Source organism: Rutilus rutilus (genome assembly GCF_951802725.1).
Source record: "Rutilus rutilus genome assembly, chromosome: 7".
In the NCBI taxonomy this organism is placed as follows: Eukaryota; Metazoa; Chordata; class Actinopteri; order Cypriniformes; family Leuciscidae; genus Rutilus; species Rutilus rutilus.
The window spans coordinates 48,036,588-48,059,087 of NC_140221.1; the positions used below are offsets into that span (position 1 = coordinate 48,036,588).

The 22,500-nt window shown below is 36.0% G+C and overlaps 2 protein-coding genes across 7 annotated transcripts in view; one reads left to right on the top strand and one right to left on the bottom strand.

The window, feature by feature from the left end:
* Positions 1–4,294, top strand: part of ppp1cc (protein phosphatase 1, catalytic subunit, gamma isozyme) — a 24,569-nt gene extending 20,275 nt beyond the window's left edge. The window contains exons 6-8 of one of the 3 annotated variants that reach the window (XR_014627970.1): positions 361–495; positions 1,531–2,193; positions 3,007–4,294. Coding sequence is in view for 1 of the 3 variants with exons in the window: in XM_084414421.1 (XP_084270547.1) it covers positions 361–495; positions 1,531–1,620 (225 nt within the window). In the remaining 2 variants the exon portion in view is untranslated. Of the gene's footprint in view, positions 1–360; positions 496–1,530 lie in introns of all 3 variants that reach the window. The other 2 variants (XR_014627971.1, XM_084414421.1) reach the window with 2 other exon arrangements.
* A 5,894-nt stretch (positions 4,295–10,188) lies between these two features.
* mcc (MCC regulator of WNT signaling pathway) overlaps positions 10,189–22,500 on the bottom strand; it is a 90,728-nt gene continuing 78,416 nt past the window's right edge. For 3 of the 4 annotated variants that reach the window (XM_084412762.1, XM_084412764.1, XM_084412763.1), the window contains 7 exons: positions 21,039–21,139; positions 20,133–20,307; positions 18,451–18,682; positions 15,765–15,968; positions 15,126–15,217; positions 14,027–14,149; positions 10,189–11,342 (listed from right to left, as the gene is read on the bottom strand). In XM_084412762.1, coding sequence (XP_084268888.1) covers positions 11,162–11,342; positions 14,027–14,149; positions 15,126–15,217; positions 15,765–15,968; positions 18,451–18,682; positions 20,133–20,307; positions 21,039–21,139 — 1,108 coding nt within the window. In that variant the 3' untranslated portion in view covers positions 10,189–11,161. Of the gene's footprint in view, positions 11,343–14,026; positions 14,150–15,125; positions 15,218–15,764; positions 15,969–18,450; positions 18,683–19,787; positions 19,853–20,132; positions 20,308–21,038; positions 21,140–22,500 lie in introns of all 4 variants that reach the window. The other variant, XM_084412765.1, reaches the window with a different exon arrangement.

A 22,500-nucleotide genomic window follows, 5' to 3' on the forward strand; every position in this document is an offset into this window, starting at 1 on the left:
AGTAAGTACATGTAGTGAAATATATAATCACACTGTAACAGCAGCACCTTAAAATAAAGTGTAACTGTAAAATTACATAAGAAATTCTGTCTTGTTTTCTGATAAGAAATAAGTTTTTGCTTAAAACAAGCAAAATGATCTGCCAATGGGGTCAGAAAAATACATGTTAATTCAAACAGAAACAAGATTATTTTTCTTACTCCAGTGGCAGATCATTTTACTCGTGTAGTAAATGATATTTGATTTAAGAATTTGTACATATTTGGACTGAAAACGAGATAAAAATAGCATTTTGTGCAGTGTGTTAGTTATGGGAACTCATATGAAGAGCCTGAAGTTGATCTTGTCTGTTGTGTTTAGGTGGTGGAGGACGGCTACGAGTTCTTCGCCAAGCGTCAGCTGGTCACTCTGTTCTCTGCGCCCAACTATTGTGGAGAGTTCGACAACGCCGGAGCCATGATGAGTGTAGACGAGACACTCATGTGTTCCTTTCAGGTGCGCAAGATCACGTTCCTGCTCTCTGATACGCTCGTTAAACTCATCTGATGATTGAGTAACACTTTACAAAGAGGTTCATTAGTTAACTACCTTAACATGAGCTAAGAGTGAGCAATACTTCCTCAAAAGATCACGTTCCTGCTCTCTGAGACGCTCGTTACAGTCATCTGATGATTGAGTAACACTTTACAAAGAGGTGCATTAGTTAACTACCTTAACATGAGCTAAGAGTGAGCAATACTTCCTCAAAAGATCACGTTCCTCTTCTCTGAGACACTCGTTAAACTCATCTAATGATTTTAACCTCGCTGTACTTTAATCCAAAATGCTGTTAAACTGCATTTAATATCATTATTATGCATTACATTTAATTTTAGTTATTAAAATTAGTTTTAGTCCTTTAGTTTTAAGGAGGAAATACTCAGCAATGGTGTCGACTTATGAACTTACACATGCTTTGTCTTAAAGCACATTAAAAACACCACATAGACACATAAACTACATTAAAAGCTGGATTTACACCACAGGGGGACTTTAAGATGAGTTAATGCACTGTCAACTGATATGAACAGTTGTATTATAATTAACTAACTTTTAACAAAGATTCATAAATTGTTAGTTAATGCATTAAGATGAGAAATTAGACCTTATTGTTAAGTTCTGAATTTGACATTTTGGAATTTAAGTTCTGGAAAACTCTTGAAAACAGCCATATTTATGAATAGGTGCTTCAAAAGTGCTATAATTATAAACAATAAAAATTTTTTTTTATATATATAAATAAAAATAAATTAGTTCTCTGTGAAGTCAAACATCAAATACCATATATATGTAATTTCAGTAATAAAATAATAAAGATATTGTTTGATTGTATTCATTGAAATCCAAAAAAGTAGTGCTTAAAGTCCTGGAAAAGTCCTGGGTTTTCATTTTACAGAATCTGTACGAACCCGGTCATTTACATTCGCTTTATTGTGTGTATTTTTGTGTGTTTTACGGTCTATTGTAACGTGTTAATCTCCTGTCCTGCAGATCTTGAAGCCGGCGGAGAAGAAGAAGCCAAACTCGAGCCGTCCCGTGACTCCACCCAGGAACATGGTCGCCAAACAAGCCAAGAAATGAGGGTCACGTGACCCGTTTGGACTCACAGTCTTCTCGTGTCACGGATCCGAAGGCTGAACTTCACTTTAACTCTTTCCCTCTTCCTCCGCCACCGTCCGGAGCTTCTCTGACAGCAGAGAGCTGGTTTTATTTGATTTGAGTGTTTTTTAGTTGTTCTTGGAGCTTTTATCCCAGTTCAGGATGACGTACATCTCAGTTTGACACAAGCTCCACCCATTGTAAATGTGTGCGTGTGTGTGTGTGTGTGTGTGTGTGTGTGTGTAAAGGAGCTGGGATTTCTGGGATTGTAAATCGACACTCCGCTGATGATTCGATTTGCTCGTTCAAACCACTGTGAACAAATGAGATGTTTCACTCGCTCGGTTTTTAAGCACCTTCAGTTTCTCTGCGTTTCTCTGGTTTGTCTTGTGAACGTGCCATTGAGGTTTGATATCCAGTCCGGTTTTAAAAATGCTTTATGATTTTGACATTTTTTTTATATTCTCATGATTTAAAGAAGCGCGCATGATTTGATTTGAGTGTGTTCATCACGTAACATTTACACTACCAGTTAAAGGTTTGGGTTCGGGAAGAGTTTTAATGCTTTTAATAGAGTCTCTTCTGCTCACCAAGGCTGTGTTTATATGATTAAAATACAAACAAATACAGTAAAAATGTGAAATATTATTATAATGTAAATCATCTGTTCTCTATATGAATATACAGTAAAGTGTAATTTATTCCTGTGAATGTTCAGCATCATTACTCCAGTCTTCAGTGTCACATGATCCTTCAGAAATCACTCTAATATGAGGATTTGATGATCAAGAAACATTTATGATTATTATCAGTGTTGGAAACAGATTTTTACTGTTTTATTTCAGGATTCTTTGAATAGAAAGTTCAAAAGAACAGCATTTATCTGAAATAGAAGCTTCTGTAATATTAAACTCTACCGGTCAAGAGGTCAGTGAGAATTTTTATTTTATTTTTGGGGGAAAATAAATAAAAGAAATCAATACTTTTATTCATCAAGGATTAATTAAATTGATCAAAAGTGACAGTAAAGACATTTATAATGTACAAAAAATTCTATTTTAAATAAATGCAGTTCTTTTTTAACTTTCTATTCATCAAAGAATCCTGAAATAAAAGTGTAAAAAACTGTTTCCAACACTGATAATAATCATAAATGTTTCTTGATCATCAAATCCTCATATTAGAGTGATTTCTGAAGGATCATGTGACACTGAAGACTGGAGTAATGATGCTGAAAACTCACAGGAATAAATTACACTGTACTATATATTCACATAGAAAACAGATGATTTACATTAGAATAATATTTCACATTTTTACTGTATTTTTTTGTATTTTTAATCATATAAACACAGCCTTGATGAGCAGAAGAGACTCTATTAAAAACATTAAACAAATTCCTGACCCCAGACGTTTGACTGGTGTGTGTCTCAGTTTGTTCTTGTTGACAAGATGCCTTGTTTTCTTCTTCTTCTTCTTCTTCTTCATGACGTGTGTGTGTGTGTGTGTGTCAGACGGACTCTTGTGTTGCATGTGTGTGTGGGACTCGAGGCCTCCAGCATGTCCTCAGAGTACAGTAGCTCCTCATCAGGTAAATCACGTCAGGAAAACTTTCTACAGTGTTTCAGATCAACACGAGCTCACTGTAAATATACACCAGTGTTTTGTTCAGTCTTGGCAATAATTCACAGTTTTCCACACTATAAATAATTGTTATACTTGCGAAATAAATAGAAGGCAGAAGGAAACACCACTGCGTCGTTTGTGTTCACTTAATGAATGTTTAATGAAATATAAGACATGATATGATTTTTAACTTCTGTTTTCTTACTTCCACACTGTAACGTCTAGCGGTTTAAACACAGCGGTGTGTGTCGCTACCGGGAGACTGCTTTGGTTAATAATGTATTAGTAAATGCAGAAAGATTAATAAATGCTGAATTAATATTGTTTATCAGTAGTTCATGTTAACAAACAAAACTGTTGTGTGACCAAGCTTAGGACAAATGAAGGGAAAATGAATCATGTTTTTAGCAGATGCAGGATATATCGGTATCTGCTCTTTTTTGTTCGTTATCGGCCTGATAATAATATTTGTCTGATATATTAAAGCTGATAAATAATGTATTATTTCCTCCAGCTGAAACTCTTCAGATGCGACTGTTCAACATGATGATTATGAAGTGCTTGAAATATGATTGAAATCACTTCAGAAAAGGAAAACACAGTTCAGTGCAACATGTGCAAGTCTGTCATATCGGCTACAGAACATGATCATGAGAACATCATAACTGTGTGTTTGAGACGTGGATTATAATAATGAGACTTTTGTGTTTGTGATCAGGCTCTTAAAAATTATATAAAAATGTGGATTTAGATTTATCGGTTATTGGCTTTAAATTATAAAGAATTATCGATTATCGGCCAAAATCTTCATATTTTCATATTTATTGATCCAGCATCCCTAAATTTTAAGAACATAAAATGAATCTGGTCTTAAATCCCCAAAGATAAGATGTTTAATGAACGTAATGGTTGTTTCATTAAACATGACAACCGAACACTGACTATATTTGCATATTACTTGTGCATATAATGCAGAACATGTGATTGTTTGTTTTTCAGGATTCTTTGAATAAAAAGTTAATGAACAGCATTTGGTTAAAGGGGTGGTTGAGTATGATTTGACTTGTCTAACTGTAGTTAGTGTGTAATGTTGCTGTTTGAGCATAAACAACATCTGCAAAGTTACGACACTCAAAGTTCAGAGCAAAGGGAGATATTTACTTTTACAGAAATGGCTTTTTAAGGACTACAACAAACGGCTGGTAGAGACTACACGACATTCCTCCCGGGTTAGTGACATCACCAACCCTATAAATTACATAAACCCGCCCCCGGGAACGTGATTTATAGATTATCAAGACAGAATATGCTAATCAATAGGTGTGTTGGACATCGGCTGCGGCTGGATGTAACCGATCGGCGAGAGTAGCCGCGTGCAGGCGGGGAGGAGCTGCAAACGGAGACGTGAAGTCGGACACTTTCTGGTTCCGGTAGTGACCGCTCACGTGGAGTTTGCATACTTTACCACAGCTGCAGTGAAATAAATGCAATTTTTGCCAAATAATGTTTCAGAGACATTTTCATTCAATACTTTATGTACAGCTTCATGCGCGTCTGTTTGAACAAGAATAAAGTTCAACATAAGCTACTATCAATGAAGTGGAGTCTACGTTTTTTAATCAGTTTTAATTTAATAAACATGACACAATATAACATCGCAACTACATGAAAAGAGTGTTTACTGTTATAAAAAACTGATTTGTGAGCTTTAGAGGAACTAAAGGTGTTCGGATAAACACGAAACACACGTGATCGTTGTCATGCAGTGAATCCGGCCAATCGTGGAACAGCTGTGTCGTCATCAGCCCTCGTGCAGCCGCTCTTGAGAAGCTGCGCTGGCTGAGTTCTCTGGCTACTCTCGAATCACTCTCGCGGTACTTTGATGGCATACGTCACAGTCACGTGGCGTCGGCGCTGGATCAAGTCGGACAAAATTTCTAACCGGCATGCACTGCTTCAAGTCAGCCACCGATCGGTCTGCGCAGAGCTGCATGAAGTCGAACAAGCCTAGTGACTAGAATAATGACTAGATAAAAGGCTAAAGGTTTTTGAAATTTCCAGTGCATGTCAGTGTGAGGTAAAGGGACACAAACTGTGGAAGCTCCGCCCATTGCGATCTATAAATGAACATGCATCCCAGAACATTGTGTGATTTACTGTCTTGTGTGTTTTGATTCTTTTTTTAACCTGATATAATTAAACTGATCAGTCTGATGGCGGATCCAGAAAGGCTCAATCGATAATCACCAGGAGATTCACCCGCTGTAAAACGCAGAAGACTTCTGACCTCGGAGAGACTGACACCGGCCCATGCGGACACAAGGATGATATCGGGAGGGCATTAAATGTCACGCAATGCTGATGTTGTTAACATTAACAATCTGAGAACAAAGTATAATTTGCGCTGTTTGACGTGATCTGTTAAGCGATCGTTAGATTTAATCAGCGTGATTTACTGCAGTGCTTTTTCCCCTGAACAAAAGTGGATGTTACTTGTTCAGAACATTTTACAGTGAAAACTCTTATTTTGGTCATACTTCCATAAAGTATAATCTGTGATTGCGAACGCCAGGATCCACACCGACTGACAGCCGCACATTCTCCTCAAAACACCGGATTCCTCCGCGCTGTGCCGAGCCGAGCCGAGCCGAGTCACAACCCACGTGCAGCTGATCACTCCGCCAATAACTGCAGGTGCAGATGTCGAGCAGAGATGGCGACAGAGGAGAAACTAAAGACTGCAGCTTTAAAGATACATGGAAGATTACTGCTGATGTGTTATGAAAATGCATAAATACTATTTTCAGTTTTTATATGAAATATATATTTTCCAGAACATGTTAATAAGCGGTAGACGAAAAGAAGAGCTGATGGTTCTTTTCCATAGTTTCATTTCCAGCTTCCGGTTTCATTCTGTCACTCACCATTTTACCCGTGTGTGTGTGTGTGTGTGTTTAGATTAGTTGTGTTCATGATTTAGTTGTACACAATACATATACAAAGTGAATTTAATGATTCCAGATTCGGACTACATGCTCTGTGTAGAGCTTCTGTACAGTAAGAGTTATTTTAATCATGGAAATGAACATTTCTATTAATAATCAGTATTGAGTGTTCACAGGAATTATTGATTAATTGATTGTAATGTTAATGTAGCTACAGCAAGTTAACTGATCCAAATATTCATAATTAATCATAAGTTATGAATAATTATTAATATTTCCCTTTTGAGCTAATTTGCCACTTATATATATATATATATATACAGTGAGGAAAATAAGTATTTGAACACCCTTCTATTTTGCAAGTTCTCCCACTTGGAAATCATGGAGGGGTCTGAAATTGTCATCGTAGGTGCATGTCCACTGTGAGAGACATAATCTAAAAAAAAAATCCAGAAATCACAATATATGATTTTTTAACTATTTATTTGTATGATACAGCTGCAAATAAGTATTTGAACACCTGTCTATCAGCTAGAATTCTGACCCTCAAAGACCTGTTAGTCTGCCTTTAAAATGTCCACCTCCACTCCATTTATTATCCTAAATTAGATGCACCTGTTTGAGGTCGTTAGCTGCATAAAGACACCTGTCCACCCCATACAATCAGTAAGAATCCAACTACTAACATGGCCAAGACCAAAGAGCTGTCCAAAGACACTAGAGACAAAACTGTACACCTCCACAAGGCTGGAAAGGGCTAACGGGGAATTGCCAAGCAGCTTGGTGAACAAAGGTCCACTGTTGGAACAATCATTAGAAAATGGAAGAAGCTAAACATGACTGTCAATCTCCCTCGGACTGGGGCTCCATGCAAGATCTCACCTCGTGGGGTCTCAATGATCCTAAGAAAGGTGAGAAATCAGCCCAGAACTACACGGGAGGAGCTGGTCAATGACCTGAAAAGAGCTGGGACCACCGTTTCCAAGGTTACTGTTGGTAATACACTAAGACGTCATGGTTTGAAATCATGCATGGCACGGAAGGTTCCCCTGCTTAAACCAGCACGTCAAGGCCCGTCTTAAGTTTGCCAATGACCATTTGGATGATCCAGAGGAGTCATGGGAGAAAGTCATGTGGTCAGATGAGACCAAAATAGAACTTTTTGGTCATAATTCCACTAAACGTGTTTGGAGGAAGAAGAATGATGAGTACCATCCCAAGAACACCATCCCTACTGTGAAGCATGGGGGTGGTAGCATCATGCTTTGGGGGTGTTTTTCTGCACATGGGACAGGGCGCCTGCACTGTATTAAGGAGAGGATGACCGGGGCCATGTATTGCGAGATTTTGGGGAACAACCTCCTTCCCTCAGTTAGAGCATTGAAGATGGGTCGAGGCTGGGTCTTCCAACATGACAATGACCCGAAGCACACAGCCAGGATAACCAAGGAGTGGCTCTGTAAGAAGCATATCAAGGTTCTGGCGTGGCCTAGCCAGTCTCCAGACCTAAACCCAATAGAGAATCTTTGGAGGGAGCTCAAACTCCGTGTTTCTCAGCGACAGCCCAGAAACCTGACTGATCTAGAGAAGATCTGTGTGGAGGAGTGGGCTAAAATCCCTCCTGCAGTGTGTGCAAACCTGGTGAAAAACTACAGGAAACGTTTGACCTCTGTAATTGCAAACAAAGGCTACTGTACCAAATATTAACATTGATTTTCTCAGGTGTTCAAATACTTATTTGCAGCTGTATCATACAAATAAATAGTTAAAAAATCATACATTGTGATTTCTGGATTTTTTTTTAGATTATGTCTCTCACAGTGGACATGCACCTATGATGACAATTTCAGCCCCCTCCATGATTTCTAAGTGGGAGAACTTGCAAAATAGCAGGGTGTTCAAATACTTATTTTCCTCACTGTATATATATATATATATATATTTATGTATTCACATAGAAAACGGCTGCTTTGCATTGGAATAATATTTCACTGTTTGTACTGTATTTTCCATCAAATAAATGCAGTCTTTATGAGCAGAAGAAACTCTTTCAAAAACATTTAAAATAGTAACGTTTCAAACTTATAGATACAATTATTTGATGTATATTTTCGTTATTTTTCCACTTAAAGTGTATCATATGAATGCGCATGAATTATCAGTGCATGTTTTTCATGATCTTTTTAATGTTTCATGAAAAATCTTTCATTAAAACCTACATTTTTCTCAGTTGAATATGAAGTTTAACCGCAGAAATATTATCTGGAATAATAGAATAAAATTTAAATCCAAATGACTTTGTCTTTGAACAAATGCAGGGAATAACGGGAGCATTTACATGAAGTGTTGCATTATTTCTTTATTATATAAACAAATACATTCTGTATTAAAATAAAACAAAACGATTGCAAAGATTTGATTCATAAACAGATCTGTGCAAATAAAGTACAATTCACAAACCCCTTTATCGCTTCTCCAGCCAGGATATGAATATACTTTTCATAAAAGGACAAGCATCTCATAGTCTTTAAATCATCTCTTATAATCGTTCCCGCTTTCACCACATCCTTTATTTACTGATGCAGAGTCAAACCAGGAGGAAGTAAATCATTGCTCTGAATCTGCGTTATGAACGATGGATTATTGTATTAAATGCTCAGTCCAATGACAGAATGCATTTCTATTGCATTGAATATTTCACCAGATGTCGAGCACAGTCAGTGTCATTAGTGATAAAGGAGTGAATGAAAACCATGTATGCATAATAACCATTAAGGAGGTCGTGAAGTCAACACTGGATCGCTGACGTTTGGAGCTCAAGCGCGTGAACGGTTGCAATATCATATAAAAGTGGAGTTTGAGGTCTTGATATTCAGCAGAGGGAAATAAAAACTCAAGGCAATGCGGTGAAAGTGCATCTGTGGTGTCGAGGACAATCAAACCTGTTTTTGTGCATAAACGGAAATGTGAGATTTGTTGATACTGTGATTTTACACTCTGGATGCATATGAAGACAACATGAACATTTCACACAAAAATGTCATTTTTCCAGCCTAAAAAAAATTGTTTGTTTTTTATATGATCATAATTACTCTTTTATTATGAATTGCACTTTGTAAAAAAAATTATGCACTTTATAAAAAAAAAAAAAACTTGGAATTTGCATAAATCTGCCTGATCAGGAAAAGGAAAAATGTAATTTTCATGTGAACAAATGAACTTTTCTCTGAAAGACGAGATGAGTCTGGAACAGCAGGAATGTGAACGGAGACAATTCTGACAAATGATGATCAATGCAAAAGATTGACAGATATTTTATGAATTCATGCCTGGGATTTAAATGTGACACTGAAATTGTACAAAAATGTTAAGACTTTACATTGTTGCAACTAAATGAGTTAACATGGACTAACACCGAACATTAACTCCACTGCATTTATCAATCTTAGTTCATGTTAATTTCAGCATTTACTAGTACAGTTTAACCCTCTGGTGGTCTGCGCGTGACAACATTCATGTTTTTTTCCTCAATTACATGAAAGTTTTAGGTCTATAATGATTTTTTACATATATTTTGTATATATATATATACATACATTTGTATATTTATGTATATTTATAATCCATTTATTCACTTTTTGAGCATAGACCTGAAAATGAAATCTCCATCTTGAACACTTTGACTCTCAGACTGAAGTTTGGTCTCTTTTTTTAAAGAAGATACACAGCAGATTATTGCTGATGTGTTATGAAAAATGCATAAATAATATTTTAAAATTTTATATGAAATATATATTTTACAAAAGATGTTTTACTCTGCAACTGTGAGGAAATCAAAGGCATAAATCTAAACAAGTTGTGTTCAAATGTGAGGTTGATATCTCCAAAGCTGGTCTCTCAGTGAGATGTTGTTCGGCTGCAGTACCAAACGCTTCCACTAGAGGAAACTCGTCTCTCATTCATTTACATTTTTGACGTCAGTGTGATTTGTGTGTGTGTGTGTGTGTGTGTGTGTGTGTTCACATATCAAGTTCCAAAACCTTTATGAAGTTTCGTAACATTCCAATGATGAAAAGAAATCCTAAAAAAAACTAAACGTAAAATGACCAAGAGCTCCAGAGGGATAAAATCTGTTAGCGCAGCATCAACTAACATGACATGTATTAACTAACATTAACAAAGATGAATAAATACAGTATATCGTTAATGTTTTGTTCATGAATGCATTAATTACATGAGACCTGACTGTAAAGTGTTCCTGATAAAGTAACACACAGATCTGATAAAGAATCAACGCAAGTGGAGTTTCAGTTAATGAAGTTTATCATTTATACATCCTACAGATCTGAAGTGTGTAAATCTGTTCTCAATCTAGGCATTTATATTTCAGAGTAGTTTATAAACTTCCTGTAAATGATGAGTTTTCATCTGTGGCTCATTCTCAATTATTGCTGAAAAAACCAGATTCTCTGCATTCTGTCTGTAATGTCTTTACCTAAACCAGGTCTGAGTCAGGATTGAGTCCTGATTTAACTTGTTGATTTCTGTCGGTTTAAATGATTATGAATGGAGGAGTTATGTTGTGTTCAGCTCACCTCATCATATTCACTAACAAAAGCATAAAACTAGTCTTTGTCGACCTCATAATTACAAACTGGAAAAACGAAGCGGTATAAAACACGTGACGAGACTCACACTTGACCCGTCGCTTCACGTCTCGTATGAGTTATGGAATATTTAATAACTGTTCTGTATCCTGACAGTCACTATAAACAGCTTTTGCATGTAAAAGAGCAGCGTGAACATCCTGATAAACGTCTTCTTTTGTGTTCCTCAGAATATACGAGGGTTTCTGTCGGAGATTCCTCTCGTGGTTTGATTTGTTGGTGAAGGATCCTGTAATATAGTAGGAAACGTCCCGCAGCGCGCGTGCGTGTGTGTGTGTGTGTGTATCAGAGCGAGGTCTCGTTGGTGTGTGGACGAGACGTCTCCTCCTCCAGAAGAGCGATTCGCTGTTTCAACATTCGCACCTGCGTCTCGTGTCGCTCCACCATCGACATCATCTGAGACTCCAGCTTCTTCAGCTTGTTCTGATGCTTCTTCTTGGCTTTCTCGTACGCCGCCACCAGATTACTGCACACACACACACACACACACATGAGCATGAGCTGAGACACTTATGGAAGTAAAACATGTTTTTGAAACAGAAAAGCTTGTTGAATTGCACTATTGAAAAACAAATATGCATTGCATTAATAACCCTGCTTGCATTTCTATGGGCTGAAACTCAACATGGTCTATATTTAAGATTCACATCCGGGAACGCAGGAATAGCAGTCGAGAACAGATTCATAATCTCCATCTGAAATGTGAATGCAATGGATGAAAAACTTAAACATAAAAATAAACAAACTGAGGTGCAACAATTACAATAGTCAGCAGCCATGTCACCCTGTAGCCCAAGACTGGTTGCCCACTGAAGCTAAGCAGGGCTGAGCCTGGTTAGTACCTGGATGGGAGACCTCCTGAGAAAACCAGGTTGCTGCTGGAAGAGGTGTTAGTGAGGCCAGCAGGGGGTGCTCACCCTGTGGTCTGTGTGGGACCTAACGCCCCAGTGTAGTGACGGGGACACTATACTGCCAAAAGAGCACCGTCCTTCGGATGAGACGTTAAACCGAGGTCCTGACTCTCTGTGGTCATTAAAAATCCCAGGATGTCCTTCGAAAGAGTAGGGGTGTAACCCCGGCATCCTGGCCAAATCTGCCCCTTGGCCTCTGTCCATCATGGCCTCCTAATCATCCCCATATACTGATTGGCTTCATCACTCTGTCTCCTCTCCACCAGTAAGCTGGTGTGTGGTGGGCGTTCTGGCGCAATATGGCTGCCGTCGCATCATCCAGGTGGATGCTGCACATTGGTGGTGGTTGAGGAGATTGCCCCTTCTATGTAAAGCGCTTTGAGTGCCGAGAAAAGCGCTATATAAATGTAATGAATTATTATGAATTATTATTAATAAATAAAAGCTAATTAGAACTATTAAAATTTTTTATAAAAATGACAGAAGTCCATAACATGAAAAATGAAAACTTACTTTTTTTTTTAAAGAAAACAACTGAAAGAAGCTGAAGTACTAAAATGACTAAAAATAAAATAAAATTAGAGGTAAAAAACTAATAAAAATGAAAAAAGAAACAACAACAAAAAAAATTACACAAAATCTTAAACGTAAAAAGTTGATGAAAATTACAAATGAAGTTGAAGTACTAAAATCACTAAAACTAAAATAAAAACAGAGAAAAATAAATAACAAAACAAACGAATGAAAATGACAAAAAGCACATAATAAAATATGAAAATTAGATAAAAAAACTTAAATGTTTAAATGAGAAACACTGATTTGCAACTAACTGAGGTACAAAAATTACAATAACTAAAACTTAAATATGAACTATTAAAAAAATGAATCAAAATGACAAGTCCATAAAATGAAAAAATAAAAAACTTAAAACTTACGTAAAAGAAAATTAGAAAAACTCCTGTCAACTAACTGAAACGAGCTGAAGTACTAAAATTACTAAAACTGAAATAAAATTTGAGATAAATAGAAATATTTAAAAACTAATAAAAATGACGAAAGCACAGAACAAAAAAACTAATATTAGACAAAATCTTAAACGTAAAAAAGTTGATGAAAATGAGAAATTAAGTGTTTAAATCACTAAAACTTAAAATCACAACCAATTAAAGCTAAATGGAACTATTAATAAAGAATAAAAATGACAAAAGCACATAGAATAAAATATATATATATAAAAAAATATTATTAAAAAACTCGCATGAAAATGAGAAGTTGAAGTACCAAAATTATTAAAACTGAAATAATAAATCAAAACTAAATAGAAAGATAAAAAACCTAATACAACTTACAAAAGCACAGAACAAAAAAACAAAGCAAATGTTGGAAAATATCTTAAACGTTGAAGAACTAAAATGACTAAAACTAAAATGAAAACAGATAAATAAAAACTGATGAAAATGACCAAAAAAATCAAATAAAATATAAAAATTAGATGAAAATGAAATTAAGGGTTAACCCTAAATGAAATTTTGAAATGAAGTTGAAGAACTAAAAATCACTAAAAAAATAAATAAAATCACAATAAATTAAAGCAAAATAGAACAATTAAAAAAGAATAAAAACAACAAAAAAGCACATAGAATAAAATATAAATATTAGACAGAAAAAAAAAAATCAAATGAAAATGAGAAACTCTGCCTTGGTAGTTGAAGTACTAAAATTATTCAAACTGAAAAAATAAATCAAAGCTAAATAGAAATATAAAAAAAGATTAAAAATGACAAAGCACTTAAGAAAATAAAACAAAGATTTTTATAAAATTACACTGAAGTACTAAAATGACAAACTAAAATAGAAATAAATTAAAGCTAAATAAAAATATAAAAAAATTGCTACAACTTAAACTAAAAATATAAAAATCAGCGATTTAAGATTTAAAATCTTAACACATATTATAATGGTATAAAGACAACACTAGAACACGCAGTGAGTGTGTTCAGGCAGCAGGGGGCGTGTGATGATGATGATGATGATGATGATGATGATGATGATGATGAACATCTGGACTGGATCTTCAGGAGTGTTTGATCAGGGTTGGAACTTAATAAAGAAACTCAGGACCGGATTTGAGGAACGCTGATCTACAGCTTCTGAATCCTGTCATCACTAATCATTATTACAATCAAATGAGTTTGTGTGTGTAAGTGTGTGTGAGCGTGTGTGAGTGAGTGTGTCATACCTGTTTGCTCGTTTAAGGTCGTTAACGAACTCCGCTGACTGCTGATGCCGGACTTCACTGCTCTTAGTGAGTCGCTCTAGCGCAGAGACCAACTCCTGAACACGAGCCTTCAGCTTCTTCTCTCTGTAACACACACACACACACACACACACACACACACACACACACACACACACACACACACACACACACACACACACATCAACATGACGAGCTGCAGTTCTTGATTTTGATCACTAATGAACACCAGTGCTGTTATTGTACTAAACTATTAAAATGGTCTTAACTGAAATAAAATATAAATATTATATGTAAAACTTGCAGTGGCAACTTACAAAAATAAAGTACTAAATAAATTACTAAAACTGAAATAAATAAATTAAAAGTTTGAAAATAAAAATGTAATTAAAGCTAGAAAAAGGAAATATTAAAAAATACAAAATAATAAAATAGACCCTTGTACACACACACAAAGAAACTTAGAAAATATATATATTTTTTAGTTTCTTTTATTAATTTGATCCACCTTCAGTTCTTTTGCTGAAAAATCTTTACTGATTTTTATCAAGTAAACACAAAAACTTAAATATTGTCAGTAATATTTCAACATGAACACTTACCGTACTCAACGTTTACTTGATTATCCAGACATCTTTTTTTTTATATCACGAGTATCAAATATGATCATCAGGCTTTTGAGAAAGGTTTATCTGATCATCTCTCAATCATCATTAAATTGCATTGCATTATATGTTTTAGACATATTATTGGCAGATATTGATATTTATATGCATTTTATGTCATTATCTGCTGTACTGTTATAAAGATCTCATTGATTTACATTACAAGCATCAGAATTTCATCTGACTTTTTGTCATATTAATATCAGCATCTGCAGCAAATGGCATATTTTTGCTCAGTTTGAGTCTCTGAAATAAAATAAAATTGAGCTGTTTTTCCTCCATATTCTCATTATTTCATACTATATATATGCCATAAAAGTCTGATGGATCAAATATGATACTCAAAAAAAGAAAAAGAAAGAAAACTCTTTTCTTTTTTAAATCATTTTGAATATTTGAACATTTTGAGTGCTGACCTCCTGAGGGCGCCGGTGAGCTCCGCTGCGAGATCACTGTCACTCAAACTCCTCAGATCACACAGACTGATCGCTGGAGAATCTCCCGAGTCCTGCACGCACACACACACACTCTTAATGTTTCTTTCAGGGCTTTTAGAGCTTAAAACTTCCTCTCCAATCTCCATATCCAAATATGAATTATTTAAACTAAACAGTTCAATCAGAACTCAGCATGTTGATGACATCACAATATTTATGACGGACAGTTTCATAGCAATCAAGTTTTATGCAAAACATATTATTTGCATATTTAACAATTAGTGGACAAACAAGAACAGACAAAATTGCTTATGTTGCTCTTTTGAAAGTTGCTTTATACATTGCATTCAAGGTTTAGATATTTGACAATTATAATGCATAAACGTAAAACGCAAACCTTGAATGCAACGTAAGGATAAAAGCGTCAGATAAATACATGACTGTAAACACAACTATCAAAACTAATAATAATCGAAACACAACTGAATCATCAGTACAGTAGAGCTCCGGCTTCATGAGGCATTCTGGAGACATCGTGTGTGAGACAGACACTCTGCAGCACAGGTGAGATCACACACAGATAGTTGTGTTGACACTGATTGTGTAGTTGTTGTGTACCTTGGCGCTCGTGTGTTCTCCTCCAGCGCTGGAGTTGAGTGATCGGCGTCTCTGTTCCTGATGCTCCTCCACCTCAGACTTCAGGAGCTCGATGTGCACCAGATACGCCTGTTCCTGAGCCTCACGCGTGCTCAACTTCAGCTCCAGAGCCTTCTTCTCCTTCTCCAGCAGATACAGATGAGCCTTGAGCTCCGCCATCTCCTCCTGCGCACACACACACACACGCACGTCATGTGAGCCTTCAGCTCCTTCTGCACACACACTGAGCTTTTAGAAGCTTTTATAGAATAAAAAAAAACAATCAAAATAAAACAGTACTAAATATGTAATCTGAAAATATGAATATTATTTTTCAACAAAAGTTAAATAATTTTTAAATAATCAAAATAAAACACTTACTAAAAGTATGAAATGTATGAAAATATGAATTATATTTGTAATAAATGTAAAATAAATAAGTAAAAAAATTAAACATTTACTAAAAATATAAAAAATTATGAAAACATGAAAAATACAAATATTGTTTAAAAAAAATTTTTTTTAATAAAATTATTTAAATTGAAAAACACTTAAATAAGAAATGTTATGAAAATATGACAATATGAATTATATTTTAATAGCATAAAATAATATGCTTTCTAAAAATTAAACAAATAAATTAAAACGTAAATAAATGATTTTAAGAACAAATATAAAATATATAAAAATAAAAAAACAAAGAAATGTGAACATTATATATTTTGTATAACAAAAGTAAATTAAATTATTTTAAAATAATACAAATAAAAGACAAAAATATTGAATTTATAAAAATATGAAAAATATGAATTATTTTAAAATAGAAATGTACATTTACAAAAATATGAAAAATTAATTAAAATTTAAATGATACAAATGAAACACTTTAATAATATTTGAAATAAATTTTAATTTAAATAAATAAAAATACTTAAAAATATGACACATTATGAAAACATAAAAATATTTGAAATAACATTAAAATAAGTAAATATATCTAATTTTTTTTTACTAAAAATGAAATACTAATAATGTGAAAACAAATAATAATAAAAAAACCCTTTTGTTTTCATTTAACCGACATCAAAGAACAGTGAGCATGAATGTGTTGATGATAGTTTATTAAAATTGATCTGAATAGTTTGGGAATCTCAGACATTAACACACTGCAACTGTTCTAGATCAATCTCTGATTTATTCCTTCAGTCTTTCACACTGATCTGGTGTAGAAATGTCAGCTGACAGAGCCGTTCGTATCCAAATCATCTCTAAACTGATCTCACGACTCTCACGCGCAGCTACAAATGCCGAAGCTGAAGGTCACGGACAGAAGAAACGAGTCGATGGAGAACGACAGCAGAGTAAACCAGGAAACTGTGAAACGGCTTCATCTGCTGTATAAACATCATCATCATCATCAGACTAAACCTCACACATTTATACATGCAATCCTGAGATTCACTTTGTTTTTGTGCATCATTATTAATAAGCACATATATCCATATCCATGTGAATCCGTCACTTTGTGAGTTGATGAACCGCTAATAATTATTTAATAATTATTTAATAAAAAAGTTAAACTTAAAAAAGAAAAAGAAAAGTAAAAGTAAAAGTAAAATATGAAAATAAATATTTTTTAACAAAAGTAAAATAATTAAAAAATAATCAAAATAAAACACTAAGAGTATGAAATGTGAAAATATTAATTATATTTTTAATATAATTCATTCAATTATTTATTAGTAAAATAAATGAATAAAAAAAATAAAAAAAATTGACTGTCAAATATAAATTATATTTTAATAGAATTAGAATAATACGCTTACTAAAAATTAAACAAATGAATTTTATGAATTTAAATCATTTTAAGAACAAATATAAAATAAATAAATAAAACACTTTAAAACATTTTGTATAACAAAAGTAAATAAAATAATTTTAAAATAATCAAAATAAAACCATAAAAATGATACATTTATGAAAATATAAAAAAATATGAGTTGTATTTTCAAGTAAAATCAATGATTTTAACATAATAAAAAATAAAACATTTACAAAAATATGAAAAATTAATCGAATGAAAATAAAATTAAAATCATGTGAAAAGAAATACTGTTGCGGTGTGGATTGTTTCTCTGGTACCTTCATCGCCACGGGCTCCTGCATGAGCATTACATTTTTAATACAAGTAAAATAAATACATTTAAAGTAATAAAAATGAAAAAATTACTAATTTTTCATTAAAATTATTAAAAAATTTTAATAAAAAAAATAACAATTATTTTTTAAAATTTAATTTTTAAAAATTAAAATAAAAAATGTATTTTTTAAAACACTAAAATATAAGAAATGTTATAAAAATGCAAATATGAATTATATTTTAATAGCATACAAATATTAAAATAATATGCTTACTAAAAATTAAACCAATCAATTAAAATGAAAATAAATAATTTTAAGAACAAATATAAAACAAAAAAATATATTTTGTATATTAAATTATTTTTAAATAATCAAAATAAAACAATAAAATATAAAATTTCTGAAAAATATGAGTCGTATTTTTAAGTAAAATCAACAATTTAAAAATAATAAAAAATACACAAAAATATGAAAAATGAAAATGATTTTAAAGAATGCTGCGTGAGTGTGTGTGTGCGCGAGTCACCTTCATGGCCATGAGCTCCTGCATGAGCACGGCGTTCTCCAGGTCAAGTCTGTGCGAGTCTCCTCTGGGCTTGAGCTCGACGAGCGGGTCGATGTACACACTCTCCAGATCCAGCATGGTGAGTTTCACAGCGGCGCGATCGTTCTTCAGATGCTGCACGTAATCCTTCAGACGCTGCTCGTCTTCCTTAGAGAAATCAGTGTCACAGCTGCTGGCCGTCGAGCTGGTGGTGCTGCACACACACACACACACACACGCAATTTTTACATGTTCAAAAAAACTTCAAAAATTATTTATAAGCCGTTTTCCTCATACGGACAAAAAATGTCCACAAAAGGACAAGGATTTCAGCTATTGCCTACTTTGTGGGACATTTTGTCACACACACACACACACACACACACACACACACTGGGTTTCCATGTTTATGGGGATTTTTCATAGACATTATGATTTTTATACTGTACAAACTGTATATTCTATCCTTTAACCCTTCCTACCGTAACAGAAAACTTTGTTTTTTTACATTTTCAGAAAACAGCATGGGGACCAAAAAGCATTTCAGATATTGCCTACTTTATGGGACATTTTACAAACTCACTCACTACACACTCACTTACACACACACACACACACACACACACACACACACACACACACACACACACACACAGACAGTGTGTTTCTGATCCGTATGTTTTTCCGGAGGCTGTGTGTGTGTGAGAGTGTGTGTGTGTGTGTGTGTGTGTGTGTGTGTGTGTGTGTGTGTGTGTGTGTGTGTGTGTGTGTGTGTGTGTGTCTGATCCGATGTTTCTCCTTCATCATCTTCTTCTTCTGTTGTCCTGCAGGGAACGGATGGGATTTCAGACTCGCTGCAGCTTCTCCAATAATAACCACACATTGATTTTTCCCCTTTATCCTGCATTCAGTTCTTCATCCAGAGCGTCTCTGATCTGGATCTGCTGTGTTTTCTGCCAAACACCAGTCCAGTTAAACCAGCTGACACTGAGTGTTGAGGATTATGATAACACTGTTTTCAGGTTTCGTTGTTTTATCGCAGTAATATTGTCTTGTTTCGATGATTATGAATATCTGTTGTGTTCTGATTGAGATCCATGAGCACCGCGAACACACACACACACTCACACACACTCACACTCACACACACACACTCACACACACACACTCACACACACTCACACACACTCACACACACTCACACACACTCACACTCACACCTGGTGTGGCTGTTGGACGAGAGACTCTACCAGGGTTGAACACATGATCTGCTCACCGCACACACACACACACACACACACACACACACACACACACACCTGGTGTGGCTGTTGGACGAGAGACTCTCCCAGGGTTGAACACATGATCCGCTCACCGCGAACGAACACACACGCACGCGCACACACACACACACACACACACACACACACACACACACACACACACACACCTGGTGTGGCTGTTGGACGAGAGACTCTACCAGGGTTGAACACATGATCTGCTCACCGCACACACACACACACACACACACACACACACACACACACACACACCTGGTGTGGCTGTTGGACGAGAGACTCTCCCAGGGTTGAACACATGATCCGCTCACCGCGAACGAACACACACGCACGCGCACACACACACACACACACACACACACACACCTGGTGTGGCTGTTGGACGAGAGACTCTCCCAGGGTTGAACACATGATCCGCTCACCGCGAACACACACCCGTCCAGGCGCGCCAGCAGGTCTTTCGCCGCGTTCTCCGCCGTCTTTCTGCAGTCGTGAGTTTTCTTCAGGATCTGAGTGATGCTCTCTTCACCCGCCAGCTCTCCTGCGTCACACACACACGAAAACACTGAACACAATCATGTACTAATAACTCATAATCAGTTAATGAAGCATCCGAGAACGAGGATTTTAAATGACGCTGAGGAGGAAGTCAAGTTAGATTTATTTCTACAGGAATTGTTATATTGATTACATTTATTAACCCTTTGGGGTCGACGACTGCGCCAGCGTGTTTTGGTGGATTTTTTTTCACATAGCAGCAAAATTGAACTTAAAATACATCATTTATGGTCGTGTGTGTGTGTGTGTGTGAGAGAGAGAGAGAGAGAGAGAGAGAGTGTGTGTGTGTGAGAGAGAGAGAGAGAGTGTGTGTTTGAGAGTGTGTATATGAGTGTGTGAGTGTGTGTTTGTCTGTGAGTGAGTGTGTGTATGAGTGTGTGTTTACATAAAGGGTCTATTTTTATGTGTCCACGTACAAGCAAAACAAAACTTGTGCTTTTGTAAAAAAATAAGAAAAGAAAATGATTTGATTTGCTTTCTGCCGTCTCGGTCTCTGTGAACTGTTTTCTGGAGCGAGTCACAAAAATTAAACAAAGCTCAGCGAAAATGTATAGAAGTCACAAAATTATGGAAGAATAAATTTAATTTTCCAGTTCTATTTATTCTTCCATAATTTTGTGACTTCTATGGAAATTTCCACTATTCACTCCTGTCTTCCTTTGATTAGTAAGTGTGTGTGTGAGAGTGTGTGTGAGTGTGTGTGTGTTCTCTTACCCACAGCACTGACTCCAGCGGCTCTGAACTGACCCAAAACCAGACCCTGTTCACTCTCAGCCAGCGCCAGCAGCAGCTCGTACGCCTCGATACACTGCTCGCTGTAACACACACACACGGTCATGAAAACACACACCTGCAGGAATGTGGAGGCCACCGCAGATCCTTCATCAGGTCCTGAAACGCTGTGGAAAATATTTAACGGGAGACAAAAGCAACAAACAGGCCCAGACGTGAAGCTCCGCTGGAATGCGTTTGTTTCCTCGGCCTCAGATTATAATCCAACCAAATAAACCAGAACTAACCCACACACCTGGGTGAAACAGTTCACCTGAGTTTGACTGTGTGAAGTCACTGACTTTTAAATTATATTAAGGTATTTACTAAAGAAGACAAATAACTGTTTTCCAGTCACCGCTATATAGAGATTGAGCTGTTTCACGCTGACTTTCCCTGCAGTTATTTCTCTGCTTTTGTAAATACTGTCGTAAGAGAAGCAGTGAAATGCATCCATGATCACATGACCGTGTTTTATGGCGTTGATCTGCTCAAGTGTGTGTGTGTTCTGAGAGCCGTCAGCGTGATTAATCGTGGTGTTTAATGCTCTCGGCGCCGTCTCCGTCTTTATGAGGGTTTGAATGTAATGACAGTCAGTCTCAGCGCTCAGATGACATCACCATCACTGGGGACGAAACTCAATCAAACCCTCGACCTTCTGCTGCAAAACCCAGACACACACATCTGATCCAACACACACCTGATACTAGAGCTTCCGATCCAACACACCCAATACTAGAGCTTCCGATCCAACACACACCTGATACTAGAGCTTCCGTTCCAACACACCCAATACTAGAGCTTCCGATCCAACACACCCAATACTAGAGCTTCTGTTCCAACACACCCAATACTAGAGCTTCCGATCCAACACACCCAATACTAGAGCTTCTGATCCAACACACCCAATACTAGAGCTTCTGTTCCAACACACACCCAATACTAGAGCTTCTGATCCAACACACCCAATACTAGAGCTTCTGATCCAACACACACCCAATACTAGAGCTTCCGATCCAACACACCCAAAACTAGAGCTTCTGATCCAACACACCCAATACTAGAGCTTCCGTTCCAACACACCCAATACTAGAGCTTCTGTTCCAACACACCCAATACTAGAGCTTCCGTTCCAACACACCCAATACTAGAGCTTCTGATCCAACACACCCAATACTAGAGCTTCCGATCCAACACACCCAATACTAGAGCTTCTGTTCCAACACACCCAATACTAGAGCTTCTGTTCCAACACACCCAAAACTAGAGCTTCTGATCCAACACACCCAATACTAGAGCTTCCGTTCCAACACACCCAATACTAGAGCTTCTGATCCAACACACCCAATACTAGAGCTTCCGTTCCAACACACCCAATACTAGAGCTTCCGATCCAACACACCCA